At 34.0% G+C, this 22,697-nt stretch overlaps 1 protein-coding gene across 13 annotated transcripts in view; it reads right to left on the bottom strand.

Moving 5' to 3' along the window:
• The window catches only part of LOC124951706 (RNA-binding protein Musashi homolog Rbp6), a 596,819-nt gene that overhangs the window by 356,317 nt on the left and 217,805 nt on the right, over positions 1–22,697 (bottom strand). For all 13 annotated transcript variants that reach the window (XR_007101704.1, XM_047500522.1, XM_047500531.1 and 10 more), the window contains one exon: positions 13,760–13,841. Coding sequence is in view for 12 of the 13 variants with exons in the window: in XM_047500522.1 (XP_047356478.1) it covers positions 13,760–13,841 (82 nt within the window). In the remaining variant the exon portion in view is untranslated. The remainder of the gene's footprint in view (positions 1–13,759; positions 13,842–22,697) is intronic.

Raw genomic sequence — 22,697 nt, 5'->3', positions numbered from 1 at the left:
TGTTACTGTTGGAGAGCTCTCTTGGAAATACGAATCAGTTTATTATAAAAGTAGTTAACGAAGAGTGGTAGCACGAAAACTCCTGTAAAAAAAAAATGAAGAACATATAAGACCTTTGAATTAATAATAATACATGAAATAAATTCAATATTGAACAGATATATGTAGACATATCTTTATCCTAAAACGAACAACAGAATAAGCGAATATAAAAGCGCATTAATTAATCTCCAATGGACACGATTCTGAGAGTTCTGTCTGATAGTAAACTATTGATGAGCATACAAGTGACTATCTGAGATTAAACATTATCGAAGTTGCTCTCAAACGAATACAAAATTTGATAGTACTCTCGAGAACAACTGTTGCAACATCTTGAATGGGCGTCTTCAGATAGTTGAATTATGCTCTCAAATAGTTAATCTCAAATGTAGTGTCCACTAGCAAGAATAATTCTCAAGAGTAACTCACGATGGTTTTATTTTGAAGTTGTTTTATCTCTTTTATTCTCATTTCTTCTTTTTCTCTGAGTATTTCTTTACCTCGTCTATGTCGTAGCTACAACGTGCTGTGAAACCTATGTAATTATCACCAGTAAGTTTCAACTAAATTTTCTACTAACGGCGATTTATGGTCGAATTAATAGATTGCTGATGGAAAGAGATAATCGAACGGTTCTCTATCTTTATTTCTCTCTTTCTTACTCGACTTTTTTCTTGTGGCATACATCATCCTTTTTAACTAATAATATCTTATTGATAAAAAGTCGAAACTGAAAATTTAGAGAATCAACTAGAATTGATAAGAGTCGAAACCGAGAATGAATAAGTCAAGATTTTCGATTTTTTAATCTTCTTTCTCTTCTTTCTCCTCGACTTGTTCGCGATGATGAGAAGTTTTAATGAGACCTTCTCTATCGAGCCACCAAAGCGGAAGAAGAACCGTCATTAGTTTCGAGCTCGAACGATAATTTTCTTCTTAGCTCATATAGCTCACTATGATACATTGAGTACTTCGTTGCAATTAATGACACATATATAAATATCTTAAACGGAGAAGTGATAATGTAAGAGGTGCGTCCAATTTTTAAATATATAAAATAGATCATTTCTGAAGAATTCATTTCTTGATAATAATCATCTAGAAATACTTACCCATAATATTGTAGAAGATTTAAAAATTAATCAAAATCTGCAAAATAAACGTTTATCGAATCTGAATTGCCAACAAATTTCAATAAAACTTTTCATGGTTTTCGTAAAAGTCAATTTGTAACACGTTTCAATATCATATTTAACATTCTAAAACGTTCTATTATACATGTCATCTGTATTTTATTCATTTCTTATTTTTCCTTCTTATCAGTGCGTTCATTCATTTTTTATTTTTTCTCCCTATCAGTGTAGTCTTCCAAAAATTGTTAAACTCGTGTTATACTCAAAATAAAAGCTTTGTACCCGTTGTTTTTCTTATTGATGCAGTCTTTCAAAATATTTCTAAAATCATGTCATATTTAAAATACAAGCTTTGTACACGTACATCTTCAGTTATTTGTTCCTCTCCAAATTTTGCTACTTCTCTCTAATTGTTTGATTTGCGCCGCTTAAAATATATAAAACGTATTACTATGCCGAAAGTATACTCATTACAGTTGTAACAGTTAATTTCTATACTTCGTTTAAATAAACCTCTGCTTTTTACGAAACGACAATTCTTAATTGTCTCTTTTAAGCGATATTCCAAATCTAGTAAGTACTTGATTTCGAGGGATTGAATTAAACCGAATATCACAATTTGAAAATACAACGTCGATATTTATCTCTCTACTCGTTGAGACCGACAGTGAATAAGTCGAGATTTTCGTGCAAAAAGTGCAATCGAATACACAATTCGAACTTGAGTTATCTTCGAAGAAAATCTATCCTTTTCTTTCTAAGTAAATGTTACTACGATAACGTGTATTCTTGGAAGAACAAAAGAAAGAAGAGAGAATGAGTGAGTGAATGAGAGAGAGAGAGAGAGAGAGAGAGAGAGAGAGAGAGAGAGAGAGAGAGAGAGAGAGAGAGAGAGAGAGAGAGAGAGAGAGAGAGAGAAAGGGAAAGAGAGGATGAAGAAAACGATGAAGAAAAATGGAAATGGAGGAAAGCTCTCGTTATTGAGGTAGAGAGCGTAGGAAACACGTAACGGACACATCGCGTTGAAATTGAGATTGGTTATCGAAAAGTTCGCAACGACCGATAGGGAATAGCGAGTATCGAGAGCGTGATGATGGTTTTGAGAAAAGAAAGAGAAAGAAGAAGGTGATAGCGAGGGGCTCAAATCGGATAGTTTGTTCATTACAGATATTTTCCGATCGCGAGAGCTTGTTGAAAGTGCTGAGAAAGAAAGAGAAAAGAACGGTCGGCGTGTATTTGTCTTGATAAGTTCGAGTCAGGAAATGAGACTGTCGATAGGAGAATGTAGCCGTTTTTCTCACTCGCTCGTGCTCGTTTATATCAGAGGAAAAGGAATTGTCAGAAAAAAGGAATCTCAAATTCGATCAACGAGAAACAACGATACGATATTTACAATTCTTCTTATTCAATGGCTATCTGCTTTCGAGTATCGAGAGATGAATTTAAATTCTCTCACACTACCTCCATATCGGCATTCATTTTGTTTTCATTTTAACGCACGATAAGGTATAACAAATCGTTCGTCCGTGATATCTAGAAAACCATATAGAATTTTCCGATAAAAAGATGAAACAAAGATAGTTATATGATAAAAGCATTATAAAAATTATAGGAAAAGAATTAATCGTCTGTTTAACTTTGTATTCCATTCTGTTTTATATGATATTTAATAATTGCAAATAACAGCGAATATTTTACATTCAATGTAACATCATATAACGATGATAAAATAGTAAAGGGCCATGTCGATGCAGGTCGTAAACGGATCTCATTGAATGTGTGGAGCTATTATAAGGTAGAGAGCGACTGTTTCATTGTATTGTCATCTTTCAATGCCTATAAACCATTTAAAGTGTGCTTTATGATCTTCGTGAAATAATCAACATTGGAAAGATACGTTTTAATGGTCAGTCAAACAAGCCAAGCGTATTAAAGATCGAGCTTCTCCCATGATTTATAAAACAAGACAAAGAGAAAATGAGAAAGAAAAAGGACAAAAAAATTATAACGAAAAGAATATTTTTTATTATAAACAAAATGTAATCTTAAGAACGACAATAATTATTAAAGACAATAATTCTCTTCACGTAGGTATTAATTATAATAAAACGGTAGTTTATTATTTTAAAAGGAACATAATTTTATAAAATCTTATGCTTCTGCAACAATAAATAATCCTTTCCCAGTAAAGAATTGGTAATTATAATTGATACAATTGACTGTGTCCATGCAAAACTATGAAAAATTATGTATATATCATAGAAAACAATAGATCTAAAGTCATTTTTTTCACCTCTTGAATATCTAATTGTAGAATTTATATTTACTTCGATAATTAAACTACATCCAACAACTTTGTAATTAATCATAAAATATCAATCACTGCATTCAGAAATGTAACTAACTTATCCTAAAGAATTTTCTTATTTAACATCTCCCCTTTTGTCCTTTATGACTACATAGAAAAAATTATATATTTATTAACCATAACATTATGTTATCCAAAATGGCATACAAAATGATATCCAAAATGTATTTCCTACGAAGCGGAATACATAAACTTGAGTTTTCACATGTAATAAGTCTCAATAGACATTTTCTTCAATCCAAACGATATTGTGAAAATACCCAAATTCTTATTAAGAATTGTCAAGCGAGATTACCGCTTTTTCGAATTTTTGAAAAAACTTGATTTTCTTTGAAAAAGAACGTGTCAAAAGATGGTGGTTCTTTAAAAATAGTTTATGCATAATAATAAAGTTTTTACAAAAATTCGGGAAACGGAATCCTCATTTAAATCTTTATCTTTAAAATGAAACTTTGTTTCACCTAATAAATTAATTAGCGAAATCATACATTATCCTTGGCGACTTCAATAACCACGACCTCACAAATCATCAAAGACTGTAACTATGTCTTTAAAAAATAAAAGAAACAAATTTCTTGAAAACCTCATGAATATTAAAAAATCTGGAGCTATACTTCGTAAAATTATAAAAGAGTAAAAAATAGCCAAGTTTAAAATATGTTTCATTCTTAACTGTTACGCTTCAATCACTGAAGTTTAAAAAAAAAGCGCAATTAAAAATTCAAAGAAAAGTTCAAATAACTCGCTTATCACAGGCCAATATAAAATATCAAAAATAATAGCGTCAACATTTAAAAAAAAATTCTAGTAACAATTACACAAAGAAATTTCAAATCCATGAAGAGAAAATAGAATCTATTCCATTGAATCCTCCAGATTTTAACCATGACTCTTATTTCTATTATAAATATGTCTCTCCACACCGATGAAGTAAAATACTTTCTATCTAAATGCACCAGTCCTGAATCTGACGGAATCTCAAACATTCTTCTATCCAATCTGTCATCAAATGCTGTTGACTATATGGTTTTCCTAGTCAACTGTGTGTGAATACACAATGTAGTCCTAGGGAATTGGAATGAAGCCATAATTACACTCATCTTAAAACTAAGCAAATCATTAGCTGACCCGAACAGCTATTGTCCGATTGCACTAAGAAATATGATGTACAAATTGATGAAAAAAATTATTAACTACAAGTTTTGATGATATTTGGAAAAAGATCAATTAATCTCCTGTTCTCGAAGAGATTTCTGACAGTTCTTTTCCATCTACAATCCTAAACAAAGAGATTAACATATGCAATGCCTTTGCCAATTAATAAAATTTGATTATGTCTTGACATAAAGGTTTATGATATGATTTGGAAAAATTGAATATTAAAAATTTTATGAAATCGTGGACTCAAAGATAACATTGTTAATTTCATCAACTTCTTACATGCAAAAGTCATCCAAATGAGAGCCAACAACATTCTTTCTTCCATCATAGTCATTGAAAATGGTATATTGCAAGGGTCAGTGTATCCTTGTTTCTCATTGCCATAAATAATGTATTAAATAACATAACCAATCCAATGAAAGGATTATTATTTGACGACGATTTAATCATAACATACAAAGGAAAAAGCCTCACGCCACCCAAATGCATTTAGAAGAAACCTTAAATAAATTCCAAAAATGGTCACAGGTCACTGGATTTAAATTCTTAAGTCGAATCTGAAGTAATTACTTTTAATAAAAATCGGTAGCTTAAATCCTCAATAAAATCAGAACTTCTATTTATTAATTGTACTATCAAAATATGATTAGATTGTAATCTTAAAAATCATAATAGGACACATTTCATTCACGTATCAGTATTTCCTTAACAAAGAATCTTCATTTTGTACATTGTACCTCAGGCAATTGAACATATCCTCCCATCATAGACAACACTTCAGTATAAGACTGGATTCACGTGTGGTCACGAATCATCGTCGTGACCAAACGTGTGAGAGCTCTTTTACCAATGTAACATAGATGGTGAAGGGTGAGAGTTATGAACTAGACATAAACAAACCATGTTCATTTTAGTAAAGTCGACAACCCGAAAGTTCCGCATCCGTCGAGCAATTGCTATTGTTTCTAATTTGAAGGATTATACTACCAAAACTCTAGCATTAAGATAATCATAATTTATCACAAATTCTTCGTAGAGGAAAGCCGTCAACCGTTCAAACATCTGAACAAAGCAAATAATAGAAAATTTAGCTACTCAAATGTCAACCATTATAAATTTCTTAATAAAACTTGTAACATTTCTAAAAGAAAACAAAAAATGATCCAAATTTTACAATGAAACTGCAATGGATTACAAGAAGCTCCGAGCTAAAAAAATATGCACAGAAAGAATAAACAGAGAAAATACAGGCTACGCTAATCGAAATAATACAGCAAGAACAACAGTTAACAGTAGCGGTAGTTTATAATCCCCGCCCCCAAATGCTCGTTAACTACAGCAAAACTCAAAGAATTCTTCGAAGTATTTGAAAACGATTTCTTAATAGCAGGCTATTTTAAATACCTTTTCTGGGAATCAATAATAGCACACACTAAAGGTGCAAATCTGATGCAATATATCAATCACAGGCAACTATCAATTCTATCGACCGGTAGGCCCACTTACTGACCGACGAATCTCTATAAAATACCAGATGCATTCGAGTTTAGCATCATCAATATTAAAAATAATTAAATCCTGACCATACATCTTCTTGAATTTACTTCAAACCATAAACCAATATTATTTATCATCAATTCGAAAGTTTAACTAAGTTCCTTAAACAGTCGAAGTTAACAAACAAAACTACCAACTGGAACAACTACTGTAAAATCATAAACGATAAACTAACATGCAATGTACTATTAAAAGCCAAATATGACATAGAGATAGCAGCAGAAAAACTAACAATCCTCCTTCAAACAGCAAGTATTAATTAAATCCTATAATAGGAGAGAAGAAAATATGGCCATAATCATCATTTATTTAAGAATTAATCAAATAAATAAAAAAAGGAAGAAGGAAATGGCAACACAGACGATTTTCGCAGTTGAAAGTAGAATTATATTATCTAACTAGGACTGTTGAAAATAAAGTAGTAGATGAGTGATCGACGCGCCTTAGTTATTATATAGAGTTTCCGATTTATGGTTGTAGCATATTTCTGTTTCTTTTTCCTTACTTTCTTTTCCTTTGTTTCTTGTTCTTCGGACTGGCAAACGAACAAGGTGGTTTATCCTTTTATATCATATTGTAATAAAGTTCTTCTCTAAATTCGACATATATCACACTGTGCAATAAATATAACCTAACAAAGATCATAAAAACAGAAATCAGCAATTATAATAACGGCATTCATTTTGTTTAGTAGATACATTTCGAATCTTGATGTAACTGAAATAACAAAGTATTCCTTGTGAAAAACAGCTAAAAAAATTATAAAACCAGTACAAACAATAAATCCAATTAAAATTCTAATCGGCCAATGGAATAAATTTCTTAAAAAACAAGCAAATGCTATGGTAGAGTACTTCCAAGAAGTTTTCACAAATGGGTCTCTCACTAACGCAAATAACAATAACTCTGAAAATAATTTCATCCTAGACCATCCAACTAAAAAAGAACTCCAGGCCATAATCCGCAACTTCAAAAACCACAAAGCACCAGGAAACGATTTAATCGCAGCCAAAGTGCTTAAAGAACTTCCAGCAGAAGGATTACGATATATCACCATACTAATTAATGCAATTCTTTGCGTAGGGCACTTTTTATAAATATGAAAATGTGCAGAAATTATAAAATTATTAAAACTTGAACAAAATCCCAATCTTCCCCAATCTTACAGATTTATCTCTTTACTACAGTTATTGTCAAAAGTAGTTGAAAAGATTATACATAAAAGGATCATTATTATTGTCAACGACAATTTTGGTTTCGAATAAAATAACATTATTAAGAAAAGTTATTACACAATATAACACATTCTCCAATCACTAGGAGAAAAGAAATAATCTTTTTCTATATCGAAATATTCTTTTTCAATATCGAAAAAGCATTCGACAAAGTTTGACATAAAGGTCTGCTCAATGAATTATAACGTTTGTTATTTATCTCGTTCCATACACTAATTACATCTTCCATAGAAAACATACTTCTACGTGAAAATCAAAGATATTACATCTGCTATCCTTTCTATTAAAACCGGAGTATCCCAATGAAGTGTATTTACTTTTCTATTTCATACTATCTTCATTGTTGATGTCCTAACCAATAAAAATACCAAAATTTTCACATTTGTAGACGACACCGCAATAATTTCCATACACAATGATATAAAAATTGCTATCTCTGGTTTACAGATCATATCACTCAATTAAAAAACTACTTAATTAATTCAGTAAAATATTAAAATTACAGTAAAATACTTTATTAAATTCAGTAAAATAAAAGTGTATATTAATACTATTAATTACATTAGTTAAATATCTGGGAATAGAACTAAAAAAAAAACTCATATGAAACTAACATATAAGTCAAAAAATATAATAAATTATTTAACAAATCTATGAACTGGTAAATGTCCCGAAAGAATAGACTTAATAAAAGTAAGCAAATGCTAATATATAAATGCTTAATAAAACCAACATGGACTTGTGGAATTCAACTTTAGGAAATGGCAGCCATATTATATATTAAAAAAATGGAAAGCGAAAATTCTTCAACAAGCACAATAATAGATGCACCCTTATATATCAGGGATGACGAAATTCATAAATCGTTAAACATCTTCTACGAATAGGAAAAAATTATTCGACTCACGGACAAGCACAAAGTCAGTATAAATTCTTATACAAATCCATTAGCTATAAACAGTTATGCTGATATAGTCAAAAGATTAAAATTTAAACACCCAATGAACTTATTATAAAAACATAGCAGCATATCTTTGTGATTCATGTTATCTAAAATACTTGCCGTTTAAAGAACTGGAAATCAAATGATATTAAATATTGTATAACTATTTGTAAATATTCTTGTAAATAGATATAAATAAATAAAGGGAGAATGATATTAAAGGGCATATTATCTATATAAAGAGAATTTACGTTATTTACAGATATATATATATATATATATATCAATATATATATATATATATATATATATATATATATATATATATATATATATATCTACAGATTGTATTTTCAATAAGTTTTACGAATTTTTATAATAGAAAAATTGTTATAATAGAAGAAATATTTTCTCGTGGTAATTACGATTACGGCATAAAATTGAATTTTCTATTACTTTTAAAAAATACTACAAGTAATTGTTTCATATAAAAAATATAAAAAAGGACAGAAAAAAAATTCTTATTCGCCTAATACAATATATATTCGAATATTTCGATCATACACACAACATAGTCCAACGAAGTTAGTATTATTCTATATATAACGAAATTTTATTCGCTTGTGGGTCATATTGCGCATTAAGCAGAGAGAAGATCTGCAAGAAATATCGATTTTTCTGAGAAATAACGGTCGTCTTACATCCTTTGTAAGTACGATTCTGAAAACTCGAGCACTAAAGTTAACTGCTTTCGAATAACTACTATTATGCATCAATCGTTCCTGGGATCTTCTTCTCCACGACTGCTCGTGAAATCGTAAAAGAACGATTCAATCGACTGAAATGCGTTTCTTTTAAATCGCAAGGAAACGCTATCCATGGCGTAAAAGGGACGTTAACCTGATAAATAGAGATCCTAAAAATATTTAACTACTTAACTTTATCCCATGCATGCCGTTTGACTTTATACTCGCGCTCGGTACGTGAATAACGATCCTTCGAAGGAAATTATCGCGGAGACAGGAAAAGAACAATGAATGGAAAGTGTAGAGACTTTTTAAAGGTCCAGAAGAAAGCTCATGAAAGGTCGAGGCGATAAAAGGAGGATTCTTATGCGAACGATAGAGGTAGAGAAGGCGATATCAATCTTGGAGCGATTAAGGTAGAAGACAGAAGAAGCAGTTTTCGTGAAGCTACCGTATCAGTGGGCAAGACCCGGTTTGACCCAGCACACATACCATCCATAGATCAAGCAAAACCCTTAGGCCGAACCCCCGTGCCACGGGCTAACCATTAATTTACAACCCGCAGAGTAACTCCACGTCTCACTCCCTGCATATAGGATCCACGTCCCTTTGCGGGAAATATGAGCTACGACGTGGCGCTGAGAGATTCAACCACCCTTGTTCCAAAATCCTATACTGACGTCCTACTATGTCTTTGCCTTGTCTCTCTCTCATTTACTTTCTCTCATCGACCATTCTTTAAGTGGTTTCCACCTGCTAGAAAAATGTTGCCGTTTGCTAACGTAAAAGAAATTCCAATATGCCAGAGATTACGGATGAATTAATTTTTTACTAATAGAAAGATCTTTTTGGGAAAAAGGTCGCAAATGATAAAAAAGAAAGAATTCAATCGATACAAAAAGACATTTTTGTCATTTCCACATGAGTTTCCTTTCGTGGAAATCGTAAACTTAATCGGAACGTTGGTATATCCATATGAACGATACATCATCGATATTAGCCATTATCCAACTTACATAATTCGAGCGTTTATAAAATCGACATGATGTATCATTGATAAGCATTATCCTAGTTACACGATTAGTTGAACTTCCGATTGAGTACTTGACACACGATTAATTTGGAAATAATTGTGGGAAATTTTTTAGAATGATGAAATGGTTTATTAGTAACTAGACAATATCGCAATATCAGACTAATAATAATAATAATAATAATAATAATAATAATAATAATAATAATAATAATAATAATAATAATAATAATAATAATAATAATAATAAAATATTAATATTAATATATATATATATATATATATATATATATATATAATACAAAAACATAAAATAACGTTAGACAAAGCAACATTTCAAAACAATGCAAATTACACGCTCTCAATATAAGCTGATTTTTTTATCTTTTTTTCACACTCGTTTTGTCCTTACAATGACTTGGATATAAACATACACCCATGCGAGCACGTTATCTTTTGTGTCTACAATACTCACGCAAAATACATACACACATGTCACGTATTTCCTTGGATGCAGGCAGCGGCATCTCAAACGCTTCGTTTCTCTCAATTTCCAAGCACACTTCGTTGTAACGCACCGTGCAATTCAATTTTACATAATCAAATTAGAATTCCGATTAAATGCAACAAGCATAGCAAAGTTCCAGTTAGTGATGAAACCTTAAAAGAGTATTTCTTAAGAGACTTTTTCAAAATTTCCCTATTCTTTTACATCCGAAACTTGGAGTTTTCAGTCAACAAAAGGATTTTATATTTTTCGGATATGATCAAAACGAGGTTATCCATAAAGAGATTAACGAACGGAACTTCTAACTGTCGACAGATTTTAGAACATTTGGAGCGAGAAAGAAAGAAAAATCAAGAAGGGTGGAAAAGAAAAGGAAGAGAGAGAGAGAGAATGAGAGAGTGAGAGAGAGAGGAAAAGAGAGAGAAAGTGAGAGAGAGAGAGAGAGAGAGAGAGAGAGAGGAAAAGAGAGAGAAAGTGAGAGAGAAGAGAATGAACACGAAGAAGGTAAAGGGACTTTGATTCTACAGGCTTTATTTCCGTTTAATAAGCAGGTGTGAATAGGCTCGGCTGTTGCTTCTGTTTTATAGCTCTGACAGGAGTAAGTTGTTCTATGTTTCGTTTTGTTGTCCGTAGTTATCATTTTCTCTCTCTTTCTCTCTCATTCTCTTCGGAATGAAAGGAATGAATAATTAGAGAAGGTTGGGACGGGCGACTAAAAGTTTCTGGTCAATTAATTAGTCGAAGAACGACAAGGTAGGAATTGAATATTCGGTATTAATGGAAAAGAGACGAAAATTTAAAAGCTATACGATAATTTAGCAACGATTATTGTCCGCAATCTTTTCAAATTATTGTTTCGAATACTGTATCAACAAATGAGACGAGCCCGTTTATTTCTTTGATGAGAGTTAACATTTCTGAAAGAAAATAGGTATTATCGTCAAATTATCAACAACGATATATTAATATTCCATTCTTCCATTTTTCATATACAACATATAATTTACCGTTGAATAAACTACGCTGGATCTTAGCGTTAAACGATGATTTTAATGCGTCGAACATACTTTTTCTGTTTTGATTATGCCTCCTTCTCAAATATTGTACATCAAAAGAAACGTGAATGTGACTTATTCATCCAAGAATTGATTATGAATGATATAAAAGTACGAGTATTCTATGAAATGTTCCATACGAACATTTAGTACGAGTACTATCATGTAATAACATAACAAACGAATTGCATTCTTTCTTCTAAAGCTTATCAGAAAGAGAAATGGGTGAAAAAAGACAAAAAAAGAGAGAGAGAGAGAGAGAGAGAGAGAGAGATGAAAATCACTTAAAATTAATAAAATCGCCGACGAGAAATTATTCGTTTTTTAGTTCGTTAAACGGTCGTCCATGAAACAAGGGAACAAAAATGAAGTGCTACAAATATTGGTGAATAACACTTTGCTTTGCCAAAGTCAAGAAAAAAAGTATTCTTCCTTTTCACGTCATAGCGTTGAGTTCACCTATATCTAGTCCAATGTATATCTTCGCTTTTGTCCATTTTTTTTCTTCTCTCTTTTTCTCATTCCTCTTTTCTTTCTTTTACCCCCGTCGTAGCAATTCCCCTTGTTCCTACCATTTAAAAACCGGTAATAACTCTGATGCCAGCATTTACCGTCCCTACTCCAGTGACTAGATGTTTGCCGATGGCGCTTCAGATTTGTTCCCAATTTTTTGCCTCGAGGTGAGAAAACCTCATATCCTTTTTATACTTGATGGCTTGACCATCGGTAAATTTATTTTGCACCTGAGACCTATTTCGGTAATACCTGGCGTTACGTTAATAATCGCCTATATAGGTTTATATCTCGATGTGATTCGTGAAACGTATTTAAAGATAGTAGGCCGAGATGGTGCCCGAGAATAAACTTATCAGATAGATAAATGTGACAACAAATGTGAATTAGCTTTACCTGCTAAACATGGAACGTTCCCAAACGTCCATTATTTCCTTTTGCTATCTAGCGCAGATGCGCTGCATTTAGCAAATCGGCGCTTAAACGCGAACATCTACCCGTCGCTCTAGTGCAGATGTGAGATTCTACTTCACGATTACAATGTCCATATCTCTTAATGAACGCAATTATGATATATCGATTGGCCGCGATAAAACCGAATGTAATCACCGTGGTAGAATATTAATTATGTCTACCGATATTTAATGCTTCAATAAATTTTCTAAATAGGTACACGCACTTTACAACGATTGGCTCGTTAAAAGAGCCTTTCGTTTGAACAACATATTTACATATCATCTATTCATCGACATTTTTCTCCTATACCGGCATACTTGAGAATAACGTAACGTTTTATTCTACATTAGCATACTCATGAATATTATCTCTTAACGCGATAATCTCTTCCATCACGAAAGGTTCTTTGTCGTTCGCACGATAAAACGATTCGATCTTCGAATGTACCCTTTTTCTTCTTACGAATTCGAATGTAACAAGATGATTTTATAATTATCACGGAATTCATTGTTCATATATTCTTAGGAATTGCAATAAAAATTATTGAAATATTAACGGCTATGTTTTTAACAACATTTAGTATAATACCTAAGCGTATAGTAATGTAACTTTGCATGCATGTCTGTATTTCTAAAGGCGTACACGAGAGCATAGAATACCATGATGCCGTTAATAAGTGCTTTCAAATTCCGCGAGCTGGATCGTCGATCGTTCCCGTAGATCATGATCCAGATCCTCGAGGGACATTCCTCTGAACCGCACGAAGATAAGCGACCGCGCTGTAGATTCGACCAACGGAAATTTCGCGTAGTACAATTACTAACCGCGGTATGGTCACCCACTAGCAATTTTCCTCTAGGGAGAGCTCAAAGGATTATGCCGCAGCAGAACCAACTGATCGATCGATGTACGCTCCGATGTGCTTTCAAGCATTTGAATATCTTGACCATGTCCAATAAATGATTATTTGATGATAAAAGTGAAACACATTTTCCAAATTATTACTCACCTTGATCGTCGCGTTGTGGGATCTTTCATGACCATGACCTCTGTGATATCTCCATACTTGGTGAAGTACTCTCTAAGGCCCTCTGAAACGGAAAAAAGAATAAAAATGAGAATTACTCATCTCATAAAATTCATTTATAAATATTATCGTTTATAAATATCTATATATTCTCCATAAATATATTAGCTATATGTGATAGAATCGTCTTATGACGTTGTTGGGTGGTGAGAGCTATTGTTTTGGTAGACGGAAAAAATGATACATCTATAGTTAGTAGGTAACAGGCCTCGCTGGTAAAAAGATCTACGAAGTTCGTGAAAAGACGTAAGAAGTTCGTGAAAAAAAGTAATACGAAACTCGTGAAAAGACGCACGATGAAGTTGTAAAACCATTATTAATTGCGCACGTATTAATTACTTTCGTTCAATTTTAACTTTCGTCGTTAGCTTAAACGTGTAGAAATACGCGAAGGGAAATTAAATTAAAAAAGAGGACCTATTGGAACAAATTGATGACGAGAGTGACGCGAGTGGCGGCCTGGGGAATTGATAGAGAAGTCTTAAATGTTCCGAACACTCGAAAAATTTAAGACGACGACAGCAACGTGAACGGTAATTAGGAGAATTGGCAAAGAGACGCCTTATGGATCCAGTACCATTAAAATTGAAAAACATTTAGTGAGAAAAGAACTTTTGTGGTCGAATGTTTTTGCAGAATGACTGAATGTGGGAACCATTCTGTATTTTACTCCATTTAATATAAGTAGTCGTTCATGGAGAGATTAACCGAAAAAACTCTGGATAGCTTAATGATTAGAGCAACAGCTCGGAAAGAGGAAGATAGAATTTTAACTTTTTAACGAGTCTTACATCTATGTTATATTCATTGAATACATGTATCTATATTTTTTTTATATGTCGTACATATGTATTACGTCCATTGAATGTATGTACCTATTTTAAATTCATATATCTGCCTTTTTTCTCTAACCAAGTGATAGATTCTGAAATCATATCTTTTAAATATAGAGTCCAAAATAGCATATCACGCGAACCCTTCTCAAAGTACGTACATACCACTCAGTAAAACCTTTGCACTCATTTAAAACCATTCGCTACGGAATTGGTAACGAACGCCAACCGAAAGGATTTGGCCTATTACCAAAACTTTTGTAATTGCGGGCGGTTTGAGCTCTATTTAAAACCGAATTAAAACTTTCATTTTTCCCCTCAATTCGCATCGCCCGAAGGAATCGAACTGGTCCGCGTGACGGGTATACGCCTGCCGTCCTCTATCTCCCGGTGAAACGCGAAAAACGAACTCGAGCAAGTAACTTGTTAACAAAGATCGCTTAACGATCGTTTAAAAATCAAACTCAAGTGTCGGGAAAATAGTTTTATGAGAAAAAGGATCACGCAACTGAAAAACACCGTCGGTCTCGTACATCGCAAATTACGTATGAAAATCAATTCGAACATAAAAATAACATGACCTATGAGATTTCAAAATTTCGTATAGTACGTTCCTGATTTGATGAAAATCTCTTGGAACGATGAGACGAAGGGGATCGTTGACAGTAATTGGAATTAGTAGATAACAGCGCGACTTGACAGTGCCGAGCATAATCCGCATACCGTGATAAACTCATGGTGCGTGCATCCACGAGAGAGCGTCAGCTTAACTCGCCGTCGTAGGGAGCTAATTACTCATGCTCGATATACGAACGTGAGCTTATTGACGCTCGGTCGAAAATATATGTATATATCATTATTAATGTTCGCTGGATTTTTGAAAAGATTATTTTCTAGCGAAAAATTATCTGTCACGTTCCTTTCATGATCATCGAGTTACATCGTAATTAATTTCCAACGAGACGTTATTGATCTGATCTTTCAAAAATTAAATATCGATTCTCTTAAAGCGCAAGTATATGTATAAACTTATTGCTTTTGTAGAAAGGAGATTTCCGATGAGACGAGCTCAAATTGGATCATATATATTACAGTGCAATTTCTATTCGCATAGTATACGTGTAATGAAGACAACAATTTATTGGAGACTATGGTAAAATCGTCGCAGGACACTGTAAAGGCCCGATGGCACGTAACATAGTGTAACCAATCTCGAATACTTTCCGACCATGGCATCCCTTCGACCTTTCCTTCTGTTCTCTCCTTCCTTTCCCTTCCGATCTTCCCTTCCTTTACCACCTCTTTCTTTCTCTCTCTATCTCTTTCTCTCTCTCTCTCTCTCTCTCTCTCTCTCTCTCTCTCTCTCCCAGCAACGCGTAGTTATATCGTAAAATGGTGAACCCTGGCGGTGAGCCAATATGGCTAAGCTCCAAATATATCTTACACTCTATCTAATTATACGCTGTTTTATCCAGACTGCTTTGAAAACCTCGTAATGCTCGGTAGTTACTAGTCTATTCGGTTGCAAGTGCTCTTCTTCGATAAGTTGAAGATACGCTAACGTGATAGGCTATGAAAAGAGAAAATTATGCGAAAATTTTCCTTTTGCTCGACGCGTTTCTTCCTCATTTGGTTATCTTTACGGATTTACTAAGGAGAATTCAACAGAAATAGTTCACACGGACGCGTTTGAGAGAAAATTTGAAATATACTATGATGGTGATCACTACTTTAACAGAGGAAAGATCGAATGAGAAAATTCGTTTCTTCCGCGACTACACCGATGTACAATTGACTTTCTTTAGTCATTAGTCACTTTGTAATATCTTATAATTAGTTAAATTATTACATTTCGCTTTAAACTACTGCCGGTATATTATTCTACAATTACGACGATATCTCTGAAAATGGTGAATTATGATAACGTATTGTTTAGCCGAAACACGATATTATAGTCATAAAGTATCGATCGTAAATAACTTATTAATTAAAGATTTACAAACGCACACATACATAACTAATTATCTTTACAATACTATCAAATATTATTATTAATTCTGCGATAGATCTACATAGAATTTTCTCTCTTTCGATAGTTAAATTTCATGAAATTTTAGTGACAATAAAGTTGGATATGAATTCTTCCGAGTTGACTGACAAGTAAACGTAAAACGATCAGGAATCTCTAAAAGCGTAAAATGATGAAGTTTGTCCTGAATCGAATCGTTTCTTCTACACTTCTAAATCCTTACTCTCTCTTCTACCATTCCATTATTCTCCGTTTGAGCTATGAAAATGTCGTTAAGTCGAAGAGGAGCAAACCGTGGGACGCTCGACGATGCTTCTTTAATTTGTCTCGGCGCGGATTGATGGAAGCAATTTCGTCGTTTGCGAGAAGGTACTCTTAAAACGTCCTCGAGAACCCGCGAAAATTTACGGGCGTCATTTCCTTAATTGTTCCTCAGCACGACTTATTTTTCACGCGAAGAATCGGCGCTAGTGCACAATTCCTTGCATTCTTTTGCCTTCTCGCTCGTACATAGCAAGCAAGGAAGAAAGGAATTTCCAAGTTCTTTGGCCTTTTACCATATCCATGTGATACGGCTGCCTAAGCTAAAATTTCTCTACATGAAGAAGGTCTCCCGTTTTCATAATTATGATTAAACGAGAGCAAATGGGACAATTTTTTAATGAGAGAGGTCGAATATTAAACAGACAATTTTGAGCGATTTCAAAAATGTTCTGTAAGTTTCTGAAAAATTTTTTAAATATATAATCATAAATTAAAAAATTGTCACGTAAAAATAAATTCATCATTTTTTAGATATAAAATCATCTTGAAAGCATTTAAAGCCGATTTTTCTTCTAGATGGTAAATTCAAGGAACACGTTTACAAACGTTACGAATGATGAAAACGCGTGAAAAATGTTCATGTCGAACTACTTACACGTATTTGCGTTTCGTCAAACGATGTTCAAGTTAAAACGAATTTCATATCGTTAATCTAAAGTAAATTAGTAAATCTTAAAGCAACGAACTAGTTGCATTTAAGTTTGAGAGCAAGAAGGACTGTTGACTCAATATAAACAACTGTGCGAGTGGCATTTGATATGCAGAATAAAAGATAATTCGTATTCAAATTGAAAGAAGAAAATGACAACGTGTGAGTTAAGAGAAATAATCTAACCTAAGGACGACAGGACAATGTATCTTTTATTTTAAACTCATGCCATCATTCGAGTTTAAATCGGAGATATTGTTATACTTTTGAAGCTAATCAATACGATGTGATACGCCATATGTTACGCTGCGACTAGCACATTTGTTAACATTAATTATACCTTTGTATCCTTTAATAAGTAAACACGTGGCATATACCGTGAATGTGAATATTTGATAAAAACCTAAATTTACGCATCAAAGCGCAAAGAGTCAATCAAATTATTATCAATCTTGCTAATTTTCTTTGCTATTGGGATCTATATATCGTTTTGAAAGAACGACGTTTCAGCAATAATTCTAATTTTCAAGATCCAGAAAGAAATATGAAGAAAGGTAAAAATTTCTTCAACGAGGCGAAAGTTAAGTCGCTATTTCATGTCGTTTCTAAGCTCAAGCAGGCCAGCATCGAGTGCCTCCGAAAATTGCCCAACCAAGCAAATTTGAAGGCACCTCGAAGCGAGTCGAGGATGCTGTATTCTCTCTCTTTTTCTAACTCCTACTTTCCACTCTCTCTCTCTCTCTCTCTCTCTCTCTCTCTCTCTCTCTCTCTCACTCTCTCTCTCTTCTGATGTTTCCTTTTTACATCCTACCTCTCAGGAAAACTTGCAATATAGAATCAAGTTCTCAAAATATATTGGTCGCCATATTTAAAAAGTGAAAGAAGCAGAAGACGGAAAACCGTAGTGGTGGCTTTCATTCAAATAAGATGCCGAGGTTGCGAGAGAAGAAGAACTAAAAAAGGAGGAAGGAAAAGAAAAGGAAGTGGAAGAACCACGCAAGAATACAGCAGCAGTACGTCGGTGAGGAAACGAGAAAAGAAGAAAAAAGGTGTTGGTCCGTTCGAGTGTTTTTCTATTCAGAGAAGGGTTCGTATAAAGTTCTATATACGCGGCTTCTATCTCGTTCTATTCCATGGATGCTGAGATCTTCAAGAGAAGTAGAGATCGAGTAGAGGAAGGGACTTGGAAGGAGGGAACGGAGAAGCCTGTTCCCCATTCCGGAGAACCGTTCATTGAAACGAATGGCCTTGTCTACCCCTTTCTTCTCATCCTTCTGTATCTCATATCTCCGTTCTTCCTTCTTTTTCTCTTTCACTCTTTCCGAACGCGATCCCAAATGCTCTCATCCTCTTCGCAAAGGTTATCTACGTCTTCATCTTTTTCTTTCCTATACCTCCTTCTCCTTCTTCTTTCTCTTCTTCCTCTTCTACTTCTTGTTTCTCATCGTTTTCCTCTTCTCCTCTACTCATTCTTGTCATCCAGGAATCCATCAAGATTACTTATTCTCCGCCAAAGGACGCTCAAAGCTCAACCTAAAGCATTATTTAAATAAACACGGAGTTACTGCTGCGTGAAAAAGCAAACGAGAAAGGAGAGGTTGGGAAAAAAAGCGGAGACGTGCGCAATCCAAGGTTATATTAATGGCTCCTTATTTGAACGAAGAAACAAGAGGAGTACCCATTTCTATGATCTTAGAAAGATGAGATTTTCCACTCGTTAAGACAAGCCGCGTCTTCGATAATAGATTATTATTTTAGTATTGTATTTAAACTTGAGAGTTATTTAAACTACAAGACGGAACGAAAAAGATGAGTAGAAAAATTAAAGATAAATATGCGTGTATGATAATATTGTGAACTATGACTTTTACTTATACTTCTTGTGATTGTCATTATCTTCCGTAACGATTAATCTTTCATCACGCTAGACCAGTTGTTAAAGTAAATTTTCATTTCAACAGTGCAATATGAGGACCATGATTATTCGACGACGTATGTGTCCGCTTACAGTAATAAATAAATAAACTTCAGTCTGTTGGCAGGAGAAACGTAGTACGTAGACCTCTTTTCTGGACGAACTTTGTAGCTTGAGAAAGATAAAGATGTACAGAGATGCAATGAGAGAGAGAGAGAGAGAGAGAAGGGGAGAAAAAGAGATGAACAAACAGGAGCAGGAGATGAAAGAGGGGAGCGTATAACTCTATGTTTCATGTTGTTTTCGTTCGCGTGCCGGTCTATTTTAACCATCACGCAGCATTCCAAAAAGACAGTGCTGTGGATACGCGCTTTTTTTTATGAATAGCCATTAACCGTTACCGTAAGTACAAATTTGTCTTGAAATTTGAACTAGACCGATCTAAGAAGAAAAAAAAACTGGAAGATATTATCATTTATCTTTCAAGCAAGTATTGAGATATAAGGATGTATGCACAAATCGTTCAATTTTGCAAACATTTTATATTCGAATAATAATGAGAGGTTAATATCGAATCGTGCAAACGATTCTACAAAATAAAAAAGTAAAAAATAAAGGGAAAAGTTAAAAGCACGTTAAAAATAATAATTTCGCGATAATGAAAGTTGCTTTCTTGCAATGCGTTACGGATTACGCATTACAATTGCATGTCGGCAAGTAAAACTTCAAGAAGATTGATCGATGAAAAAATTTAATCCATTTTTCTCAGAATATTTAATCAATCAAATTCTGCTTTTGGACTTTCCTTAAACTTATTGGCATGGAATAAATTTTTTAATGGAAATGAGTTTACGAACAATAATATTGAAATAAATTATCTTAAACCTAGTTAAAAAATATTTTTAAAATAATTAACAAAGACGTAGATATAATGTTAGTCTACGAAAAATAAGGATAAAAAAGTGATCGGAAAAAAGAAGACGGTCTATTTATATATCTTCTATTTATATTCTAGAAAATAGCAAAAAAGGACACTGACATTATAGTCGTAGATTCTGCTGGAGGGCCGATTCGAGTAGAAAGAAGAAGAAGGTGGAGAGAAGGAGAAGAAGAAGAAGAAGAAGGGAGGTAGAAGAGAAAGAAGAGGAACGAAGAGGAGTTGATTTGGTAGGCACATATAGATTGCTACATAGGAACGTAGGAGGGATGACAGAACCTGAAGCCTACCTGGCCACGAGCCAAACCCGTTCTTCTACGAGTTGCGATAGTGCATACTCGATGCATAGTGGGTATCTAGCCACCACTCTATCCCCACCACTCGGTCGCATGGGTGCCCGCATTGCAGCTATGGCCCACCATTCTAATGATGGCAACCACGCAGGTACAAATCTACTCAACCCCTGGCGCCCTCTCATTTCTAGCACTTCCCTCTACCCTTCAACCTCAACCTCATCTTCTTTACCACCAGGCAAATTTATCGTAGCTACCTTGCGATAGGATTTTACGCTGACACTTTCTTTTATTATGAATTAAACTCTCCCTTTCTACGCCTTGAACCAAGACTCAAGAAACATAATCTATCCTTTTTCAAGATATCTCATATTTCCAAGATTCGCAATAGTAAGGAAATATATTCGTTCGTAAATGATTCATCAAGTTTTCTGTGAACTTCACTCACATATTTTTCTTCTCTATCTCTCCCTCTTTCTCTTTCTCTTTCTCTCTCTCTCTTTCTCTCTTCTATTCTTTATACATCGATACTTCTTCGACAATTTATGGTATCGAATTCGACATAAAGCCGAAGGAAAATCCATAGAACTTCTTCCTTTTCCGACGATGAACGATGGTCGTATAATGATAGAGCTTAATCCCATTGCTAATGAGGAGGGTAAAAGTCTACGGGACTTCGCAGAGAGCGGGAAGAAAGAGAACCACCACTGAACGGGTGCAACGACCAAGATCTGCGATGCTTCGCGTAAAAGCGAGTAACGAAAGATATATATATATATCTATATATATATATATATATACATATATATATAGATATATATATATATATATATACATATATATATATATATATATATATATAAAGGAGATATCCATTCTTGTTACTCTTGGAGACATCTTTAATTCATCGAATGCGGATTGCGGACTGAATCCTTGATGAGCTTTATTCCACATCCGCGCGCTCGAACTATTGGATCCGATGAGAGATTCTCATACGATAATACGCTCCGCTAAGCCAGTACTCTACGTCTCACTTACACCATTGTCTTCTTTGATATCTTTCCATTCTTCCCTTTTCTCTTCTCTAGCTCTTTCCTTCTGTTTCCATCTCCCTTTCTCTCTCTCCTTTCTTTCTCCAGCTCTATCCATCTTTCTCCCTCTTACCTTTAACTCACCGTCGAACAGTTCGGCTCTTCGCCGCACTACCCACTTAAGAAGCTTTCTCGGAGCTTTTTCGATTTCGACTTTCTCTTTCTCCGTCTTTTCTTTTAGCTCCTCGCTTCCGTGACAACCACCTCGTCCCGTTCCAATCTCGGATCCTCAATCCTTTCTCGTTTTCTCGCGGGAAATCGCGCGGAAAACTAGCCAGTAAAGATCCTCTATTCTTTGTCTCTTTAGATCTCTCTGTCCGTTCGTTCTGTCTCGAGTACTGCTGGATTGAGAGTTAGAACAGTCCTACTGCTCTGGCCGGTAATAGGAATAGCAGTAATACCGTTGGAGAGAGATACGTCCAATCGAAGATCTCGATCGATCTCTCTTCGATCAGCTACTTTCCCTTAGCATCGTTTATCTACGTTTGTTTTTTCCGCGATTGACAAAATACACGAGTGAATGCTTTTACGAATAGAGTCGCCATACACTCTGCATCTCATAAGATATTTTAAATTCTTAGACATTACTTGATTCCTGTATAGTGAGAGTAAAGTAATAGTTTCGTTTATCATATAAGACGATTCATAGCTCTTTCAAACGGTCCAACAATAACAATTACTATTATTTAAACGTCATTTGTACAAATAGAGCCTTTTGTTATTTTTCTTATCAACATACGAGATGAAGATTCAGCGAGCGTATCGTTGAACTCCTATAAGATCTTTCTA

This window comes from Vespa velutina, chromosome 1 (assembly GCF_912470025.1).
Source record: "Vespa velutina chromosome 1, iVesVel2.1, whole genome shotgun sequence".
In the NCBI taxonomy this organism is placed as follows: domain Eukaryota; kingdom Metazoa; phylum Arthropoda; class Insecta; order Hymenoptera; family Vespidae; genus Vespa; species Vespa velutina.
The sequence above is the reverse complement of the archived record's forward strand: the minus strand, read 5'-3'. Positions and strand labels throughout refer to the sequence as shown.